Here is a 10,000-nt window from a genome sequence, read left to right as displayed (position 1 = left end):
TCTATCCAAACATGAACAGAGAATGAGAATATATATACATCTGTTCATGTCATAAGAAGGAAATGAATGATCGTAGGATTAGAATGCTGTCGTTATTGTTGTTTATACAGAAGTTAGGAGCGGTAACTCGGTATTGACACAACTTGGTTTGTTAAAAAAAAAAAAAAAAAGTGCATTCCAGTCGTGCGCAGATAACGATAAACAACAGCGACATCTCTTTACTGTTGTATTTGAACGGATCTCCGCGCACCAATGTGACAAGACGAATTTCTCCTTTCCCAGGTTTCCCAGGCTTATCTCGCAAAATGCAGTTCCGTCAATAAACATAGGCTGATTTGACTGTGCTCACGACACCGGCGTGATTGGTGATTGGTGAACTGCACCAGTGCAGCAAACCCATTGGCCGGTGACAATGTTTCCAATTTTGAAGCCCCTATTGCAGGCTGACTTAACTTTTCGTATTCAACTTTTTGTATTAAATTCCATTGTTGTCCTCACCCCCCCTCCAGGTAAGCAGTGCATGGGCCTGGTGGACCTGGATCGCTCGTGGGCCGCCGAGGCTCATGGGTACTCTGTACGGGTGATAACCATGGAGCCCGACAGCTGCTCGCCCAAGAACAACATGCTGGTGGGAGTGGCTGGAGGAAGAGGAAGAGGAGGAGGAGGAGCGGACTCCGCCACCGCCACCGTTGCACAGTAAATGGGACTATGGCGGCCATAGCAGTTTGGAGATAAGAAATGTCTCTTAGGGTCTAGAGAGGAGCGAAGCCTCCAGGTTGAGTTGATGATCATGATGATGATGTGTGCTGTATTGCTGTATATGTCTTTGTTTTACCCTGGAGCATGTTTTCAAGAACTATTTTCTTTCTCTATGTCCTTATTGCTGGAAGGCTCAGTTGTTAATTTATGTTAAGCAGCAACTTTTTTTTTTGAAGACTTTAATTATTTTAATTTGTTTCATATCATAGCAGACGTCTGCCAGCTGCTAAATCACATTTCTGTCTTTGCTCAAATTACTGGACCATTCTGTCAGCTCCAACAGCAACACCAGGGATTGCATTTAGCAGAATTAATGACTTTACCCAGACGGTGTCATAAATGAATTATACTTTCACATGTTGCATGCTGTTTTGCTAAATTGAGGGAATGAGATTCTGTAAGACCGCTCAGCAGTCTCCTCTCTCCCATCATGAGTAACCTTTTTTTTTTTTTTTACTGAACTAAACTAAAAATGCATCTGCACCTCGGGTTTGAAAATGATTCATATTAATCTCGTACCCCCTCCCGATGTGAGATGTGCGTTTCCAGGCGCCCACGCTACACTTATGAATTGAAAAGGTCAGAAAACGATACCTCCTATCAAATCACTCATTTGAGGATATAACAAAACAAATAGTTTTGTAGAGTCGGAAAATGAGTGCGTCATCAAAAAAAGAACACCTGGCAAAGAGTCACCAACTCAATAAATGCTAAATCTATCAAATAAAAAAAACCTAATAAAACAGACAGATTGTTGATTTTCAAGATGCTCCTTCACCATCTACTGAGCGTACCAGTGATGAGGCGGAACCATTCCTCCTGTACTCCATTGCCGACTGTCTCAAAAGCTCATTTTACTGCATCAAAGATTGCTATAAAACATAACGCCGTAGATGACACAATCGTATCAGAGAGAGGGTCGCCAATGGAATGCAAATCATTGGATGGTCCCGATCCTCAAGGCTAAATCCAGAATGGCGTGATTGTCTGATAACTTGATCAGAAGACAAAGTGGTCATCATTCATCATCACTAAAAAGAGGGCACTGTATACACGAAAGAAAGCAGCTCACTTTTAAGAAAGGCACCCTCTCCCCTTAATGATTGCGCCGATGTTCACCTCAATCAATCTCCAGAAAAAAATAACGTCTCTGGCGACTGACGCACTTTTTTATGTTCTTGCGTGAGGTGTGAGCGTCTACTTGGCTCCTGCACCATTGGCGATGTCGGCCTGTTTCCGCCTTCTCTGAGGTAGGCCTATCATTATATGTCACTCAATAAAAGCCACAATCGCTATTTAATTGCCGACCTCGGCCGTGGTGGTGTTGATTGATAGCAACATGAGATGAGAGCAACATCATGTGAAAGGAATATGTGTTTCAATATTGTTGTCCAACAGGCGTTACGCAACGTTGAGCGATGGTCGGGGTATATGCACGTCCCATTACCAGTCTTGTAACGACGAGTGAGTGAGCTGTCACATGAGTGAGTTGTCTTTGCAGATCCAATTCATTACATGTCCTGTAGCAGCCTGGCAAGGAAAATCGAGTCATTCCATGTCAGATATTATGTATTTATTTGAATCTTATTAGCATATTTTGTGAAGAGGACACACCCCTCTCTGCGAGCCAGGCGCAGGTGGATTACAGATGTGTTTCCGCACCATATCTCATTATTTAAAATTGGCCAAGACGCAAATCGAGGTCAAACCTCAGATTACACTTGCGTATCTGTCTGCGCCCGTTTGAAGAACACACTGTATATGTTGTTATGCTGTGCGTGCGTGTCTGTCTATCTATGTGTCTGTCTATCTGTGTGTGTGTGTGTGCATGTCTGCGTGTGTGTGTGTGTGTCTGCGTCTGTCTGTCTGTCTGTGTCTGTGTCTGTGCGTGCGTGTGTGTTTGCGTGAGCGTGCGCGCGCGCAACACTACAGTATTAATTACATTCTCAACACAATCCACACAGCATTTACCACTTCTCCCATGCCTGTTCTGATTCTTCCTTGTTCAGAGGCAAAGTGAAACAGCATGTCTTATGCATTTCCTAATATGGCTGACAGCAATGAATAATGTATGAATGCTTGGCTGATGTAAAGGTCAGCATGCTAGATTGGGCACACCGTTGCTACCAGAGCTCCCGAAAAGAAACCCACAAAATATGCAACACACACTCCTAGAACCTTCCTCCATAGAATGATCTGGAATCATGTATGCTATACGGTGTCGTCCTCGAGGCTATTTACTGTCGTGGTTGATAGTTGATGGTTATTGGATGCACGCCTCATCTGTTGGAAGGCTGGGCCCTGTGCCTTGCCACCAGAGGTAGGCCTAGGAGGCTTGTCCAATCAGAAGAAGCTCATCAGAATTCTGCAGGCAGAGCCAATCTGTCCCCGGGTGAATGGCTGGAGACACTACTGCTCCTTCCTTTCATGGAGCTGGGATTATTCAAAGGAAAACAGCGACCGTGTGTGTGTGTGTGTGTGTGTCTGTGTCTGTGTCTGTGTCTGTGTCTGTGTGTGTGTGTGTGTGTGTGTGTGTGTGTGTCTGTGTCTGTGTGTGTGTGTGTGTATTAGGATAGATATCGAGTGCCGAGCAGGTAGAGGCAACCGGCTATGCATAGGGGAATTGAGTTTTGAGTTGAGGATTTTTGTTGTTTGGTTTGTTTTGTTTTCTCCTGTAAGAGAGAAAGGAAGGAGGTTTATTTACGTAATGAGTCTGCTGGGCTGGGGGGGGGGTGGGTTCTGTTCCCCTTTCAAATGTATTTGTTGGTTTGTTTGTTTGTGCGTGAGGCAGGAGGCACAGAGATGTATTAACACAGATCAATGTGTTCCATACAGCAGGGGTCTAGCTCCCTGGGGTGTGTTCAGAATCATCAAAGTTGTGTAGGCGTTGCATAGCAGACAAGTTGAATCATTGGGTGCAAAAATGCCGTTATTAGAACCAAGCAGCTCTTAGCTAATTAATCATTGTTTTTATAATGATTAGTGAACAGTGATATAATGAACAGTGACTATGTGGAATTAAATCCACTGTGTGCTCCAGGAAACATATTTGTATGTTTATAAACATATCACGCACACACACACACACACACAGATATTGTTTATGACAGAGTGTGTGATAGTTTATTGCGCCATATTTGGAGAATTTAATCGAAGTCTGGTGTTGCAAATAACAGACTTCTATTATTGAGCCCTTGCTGGCTGAAACCGCCCCTGACATACTGTACAAGCTCTCCTAAATATGGGTAATAAAATAACTACAGCCAGCTATCCTCCAGCTATATTTTCTCTTCTTCAAACTTGTTTTGTATTAACACAGTCAACCAAGGGTTTTCTTAAAGAGTACAGTGCATTTGCTTACAGATGCATTGACCTTGCATCTTTTGTCCACAAGCTACATCATTCATTGTGTACATTATGGCTGTAATCGTTCTAGACGAAACGCCAATTAGGAACGTCAGTGATTTATTGTTTAATTGGCACCCACTGGATCCAATTAAACCAGCCAATCCGACCACATACGTTCTCGGAAAGTTGTTCCCCGGGGAAGCTTGAGTGAGATTGTCTCTTTGTACAGCAAAGCAAAAGATTGATGATCAAATCAGAGACAGGGTATTACAAGGCAAACTCTGCCATGCATCAAAAACCAATAGCAACGGCACAGAAAGTTCTGAAGTAGTCAGAAATCACATTAAAACATTTCATGTCTTGGAAAGTTTGAGACAGCTGAAACTAAAGTGTTTGGATTAGGTCTATAATAAAAACACACAATCTCCAGTTTAATTTCAGTGTGGCTTTGTTTCTGCTTCGACATTTGTACTGAATTGACTTTAGACGACATGAAAGAGATTAGGCCTACTGTATCAAGGCCTAGAAGAGGAGGCAGCTCTTAAATTAAAAACAGGAGTGATGGGTCCTCTCAGCGGCTGGCAACAATTCAACGGATTTAAAATGTGAAGAGTGGAAAGTAGAGGTAAGTACCCTTCAGAAATATGAAATCAATTGTCACCAATGTGTGGGGGAGGAAGGTAGCAGCAATCAATGTGAGACATGTGAGACTAGCACGCAGGGTATATTGCAAGGTCTCTCATTTCTAGGTAATTAGGATGGAGGCGAGCAATGTGGGAAGAACATAACTGATCGTAGGACTGTGCGGTATAACGGGTTTTTTTTGTTTTACCGGTATGATCCACGCTGTGATATGGACTTTGATTATACCGTCAAAAATATTGTTGCAATAGTTGAATTGATCATTTCAACACGAATATAAGACGCACTATAACACAATTTGCAATTGTTTGATTTTTTTTTATTGCAATTTGTGACCGTCTGAAGATTCGTAATGACAGTTTTATGAGCAAGTCAACTATGCATTGAGTCAAGTCTACTCATTAAACGTATTTAGAACTTTAATTTTTAAGAAACAAAACATTCCAAAACAACCCTTTGGCAATATCGCCCAGCCCGAACTGAACATATCCCTGTAATTGTACCCTTGCTTACAGCCATGGACACAACATTTGCTTGGTTTTAAGGAACAACCAGAGATTTTTAATAATAAATTTTTCGAGCCCAACCCACAATTGCTTAATTTTAATAACTAGGTAGTATGCAACATGTAGCCTGAGGCTACATGCATTCTGATATCAATTAAGGATAATTTTAGTATAGAGATATATGATCTATTTAGTCAGAATGTCTTGACAGTTATCTTCCATCTATGTGCATTTACAGTATTTGCAGATACATTATTTCCTCCCATCCCTATGTTGCCATTGGATGTAGGGCATGTCTTGTTCAGTAGCCTATGGGCTGTACTCTGTACAGGGTGTGTAGTTTGGACCTTCTTGCTGGGTGGTTGATGCACCTGCGTGCCTCGGCAGGCTGCGCAATAAATCAAGGCATTTACATGCGAGAAACCTGGACCGTCTAATCATCTGGATGTGGGTCTTTGCCTCTGCGTAAAGTCCCACAGCTGTAGGGTCGAGTGAGCCCCAGCGGTATTAAATACCCTGCAGAAGACGGCCGCTCACCGCTCAGAATGCGGTGAAGGCGTTTCATTGGATAGACCACTGAACTTGTGCTGGTGGGGGCTGGGGGGCTGCCGGGTCTCTTCAGTATCCTACCAGTAGAGTGCACTCGGCTCCACACACACACACACACACACACACACACATACACACACACAAACACACGTTGGTCACTTCGAGTGGCAACTGACTGGTTTCTCCGGCACATCGGAAACATTGTAAATGATCTATCTCAAGGACAACAGCGAATCTCTCCTGCCGGTGCTATAACGGTTGAACAAAAATATCCGGTGTTTCCTTCACTGCGGTGCGTAGTCGGACCGTACATTTGGATTTTAGGAGAGCGGGCGCTGCGTCCGCGTATTCCTCTAAACATGGAATTATGGATAAAGTTAATGTTGTTATGTAGTTGCTGCTTTGGTGCTGGTGCCGAGAATGATGGCAGGTAAGATCACATTTAGATAAACTGGTGTATTGTTAACCATAACATGTTGATTATAAGCAATTTATTTTATACTGCACACTCTCTAAATTATGTTGTTTTAGAAGCGTTGAAATTGCGTCGGTGGTTGTGATTACTCATAAACTCTGCACGGTGTTAGGGAGAGGTTGTGACCTCCGTAGTGAAATGTGAGTTAGTAATGCATATTGAAACGTTGTTACTGCTGGGCTGAAATGATGTGTTGCTCAGTCGCACTTGACGCACCAGCCAGAATAAGCAGGGGCATAGATGCGTAATCAGATTTTCATTATTATTATTATTTTTTTACATTTCTTCAAAAAAAAAAATATATATATATTTTCCTATTCAATATAGGGTACTTTTCACTTACTTTTCATATCCAAACAGATTTGATTGTATAAGCTTTACAAGCCTTTTTTCTTGGAGCTCTGAACAACAAGTTGTTTATTTGGCTTTCTAGTAACAAATTATAATGTGGATCAACTCCGGTATTACACGCGTAACAGTGTTTACATTTGCAAAGCAGACTTGGCTACTTTCTTGTCAAAGCCAGTTCTTTGTATTTTCCGATAGAACCTGATGTAGTGACAGCAGGCTGGGTGGTTCATGTCCAAACACGAATCCGGTGAAGTATTTGAGGAGAGGATCAGAGGTGGAGAGAGAAACGTGCCAAAACCAAAGAATGTGCTTGAGATTTAGATCTACCCCGTGGTGCATCTAACTTTAAACACGAGTGAAATTCGTCCACGCAATTAATGCCATGTTATACTTGAATGAACACCAATAATAAAAGCGCCATTCATTAATTATCTTCATCTTAGATTATCCAGATCATTAATTCCATTTTAGGTCAATAAAACCTGACCTAAAGGTCCTACGATAGTCAGCTCATGACATGTATTACTTCAGGATAACTTTCATGTTTGTGTATTAATACCGGCAGCTTCCCTTTCACTGGATCTGCTCCAATGCACTCGACTTACAGTATTCATCATCATAAAGATGTTTCCGTGGAGTCCCTGACCACCCAAGTGTTTAACGGAGCCAGGCTGAATATGAATCCCGAGTGTGCATTAGTGAAGGCTTCTTCTGATTCTCGTTCCATCTGAAGTCCCCCAGGGTAGAGAAGGAGTCCTTACAGACAGTAACAGAGTTAGACACATAGAGTTGGAGACTCCTCCAGCAGTTATAATATTTCTAAGGTAGGGAGAGCAGTCAAGCATTCTAATTAGATTTTTTTTCTCCATTTATCATTTTCAGACAGGTTGAGCCCCAAGCTGAATCCCCTCCTCTCTCTCACCCCCGTGCACACATATGTTTGAGAGTCAGTGGAATATTTCTTTCAAGAGATTGATATGGGAGGATAGCACTGAACTTATCAGGCTTTGAAAACCCCTTGTTCACTGAACTTAGTATTCCAGTCACCATACCTAACCATATCTACAGTAACTGGGAAATGTGCCAACAGGATGACCATTTCCTGTCTACGATCATTTACTTGTTGATTAATGTATCAACAAGTAAATGGTCGTGTGTGTGTGTGTGTGTGTGTGTGTGTGTGTGCGTGTGTGCGTGTGTGCGTGTGCGCGCGCAAGTGCGTGCACATCCATTCAACGTGTGTGTGTGTGTATGTGAGTGTTCTGCTGTTCTGTGTATGTGTGTCTATCTTGGCTACTTGTGTCGTTGTTTATGCCGAGGTGTTTGTGGTCGCAGTGTGAGTAATGCCAGTGTGTTGTGACAGGACACGGTCTGGTGAGATGTGCTGATATTTCATGGTGTGCTCCGGCCGTAATGAGCATTTGCTGTACTACATTAACCCGGCGGCGGCACAGGTTATTAACATCAGCACTGATGGAGTGAGCTTGTCACGCGGGTCATTATTTGCCAATTTCCTTGGTTATAAACCTGGCCCACTGCTTCAATCTAAATTCATAGAGGGAGGGTTGGAGAGAGAGGGAGGGAGGGAGGAAGGGAGGGAGAGAGGGAGAATCCTGTGAGAGGAACGCGTCCACAGAAAAACCCATTAATATCCCGGGTCGCTCTCACCGTAGCTGTTTAGAGAAGGCTTCTAATGGGCCTGGCTACACCTGAGGGCCGCTTCACTTCCCTGGCAACCCACGCAAGGTCGCTTTGCCCTATAGGATAATAACAGGTCTGATTATCAACAGATAAAATATACCTGTGTTATAGTCTATTCAATGATGTTCCATTACTTATGGCATTGTTGCCAGTAACCGCCCAAGGGTGGAAAAATTGCCTTTTTGTTGCAATTCGGCTAAGTTGTTTTGTTGTATTCAGAAAGCGGACTAGGCTATTATCTTAAGGTCAGGCCACTGCCTGGAGGAAAGTCGACACATGATTTAGGCTATTGTTATCTGATGATGTCACTGCATAGCTTGGCTCCAGCACAGCCAAGATCATATCAATCAAACTCAGTCATTAAACAAACCTTTTGCTCACCCGTTCCAAACATTGTTTGTAATGTATTGTAATGTCAGACCTGGTTTGGCGCCCCCTAGGGGTTAATAAAGACGTAGGTAAATCACATTTACGGGGCCATTTCTACGCACGCAACGGAAGAACTCTAATTAGCTACGCAATTCGGCAATCCTGTGTACTTGCGTCACCAATATACACAGAAGTGAGCAGCCCAAACAAATTCGCATGCGACGCATGATTGCAGGATCGCCATTTTTCGTAGCTAATTGCCTTGTTGCGTTGTGCGCGTACGTACGCATGCAGGGGTGTAAATAACGCTTTTTTATCACGGCTCTTACTCCTGATTATTCTACAGGCGGCCTCATTCCCAGACACTTCCGTGCCAAATGCGCGAAAGGTCTGGTGGACCAATCAGCCTTGGCCTTCATTAAGTCAATAGAAAGAGCGCCGTGCAGCCGTGGATTCGCTGAAATTAAACCATAGCAAACACTTTACTCAGTATATTCACTCCCACTGAGTCCTTGAAAATTCCAGGCTTATATGGAGGTTATTCTAAAGGTAGCGCTCTCTCTCTCTCTCTCTCTCTCTCTCTCTCTCTCTCTCTCTCTCTCTCTCTCTCTCTCTCTCTCTCTCTCTCTCTCTCTTTCTTTCTCTCTGCCACTTACTGCAGGAGAACACTGGCTCTGTAAGCGCCCAAGTGCCATTCCCACCCAATCAGTGCTGAATGGCTGTCGATAGCCACACAATGGACGGTTGATGGAGTCCCGTTAGAGTCTGTTGGCGATTGTGAAGACCCGGTCTGATCTTCAGACTCAACGTTTCCAACGGGCGTATGAGGAGGCGTCATGATCTGCCATGAATTCCATCACAGCGTAGCGCAACCGAGGATAATCCTCCATTGGCTAATAGTTGTAGTTGTTGTTGTTGTTGTTGTTTTCCCATTACTTTAGACAAATTTACTTCTCATTCATATCGGTCGCTCTGGGAGACCGTCTGCTAAATGACTCAAATGTGGAAATGTAAACCAAATCTATCGGTCGTAACCCCGGGGTATTCATGACCATGTAGGAGTGCACACACACACACACACACACACACACACACACACACACACACACTACAGTTATGTACTGTATCCCTTGCTGCCCCACAGTGTTGTTGAAACTGATTACAGTCATATACACTGTATGAATTTTGCATGAAGGAAGTGAAAGGTCATCAGTCATATGGTACGCACTGTTCCACAGTGCGTAAAAACGACTTGTGATGCAGGAGAATTGATAAATCATGTTGTTACAGCAGAGTCGAG

General features: G+C 43.3%; 2 protein-coding genes across 2 annotated transcripts in view; both read left to right on the top strand.

The window, feature by feature from the left end:
* The window catches only part of gstcd (glutathione S-transferase, C-terminal domain containing), a gene marked incomplete at its 5' end in the record, with an annotated part of 44,633 nt that extends 42,959 nt beyond the window's left edge, over positions 1–1,674 (top strand). Inside the window, one exon of the mRNA XM_083692696.1 lies at positions 510–1,674. Within this exon, the coding sequence (XP_083548822.1) occupies positions 510–700 (191 nt within the window). The 3' untranslated portion in view covers positions 701–1,674. The remainder of the gene's footprint in view (positions 1–509) is intronic.
* Positions 1,675–5,956: 4,282 nt separating this feature from the next.
* Positions 5,957–10,000, top strand: part of npnta (nephronectin a) — a 50,293-nt gene continuing 46,249 nt past the window's right edge. The window contains exon 1 of the mRNA XM_083693332.1: positions 5,957–6,234. Within this exon, the coding sequence (XP_083549458.1) occupies positions 6,164–6,234 (71 nt within the window). The 5' untranslated portion in view covers positions 5,957–6,163. The remainder of the gene's footprint in view (positions 6,235–10,000) is intronic.

Source organism: Argentina silus, assembly GCF_951799395.1.
Source record: "Argentina silus genome assembly, chromosome: 21".
In the NCBI taxonomy this organism is placed as follows: Eukaryota; Metazoa; Chordata; class Actinopteri; order Argentiniformes; family Argentinidae; genus Argentina; species Argentina silus.
This window is presented reverse-complemented; position numbering and strand designations above follow the sequence as displayed.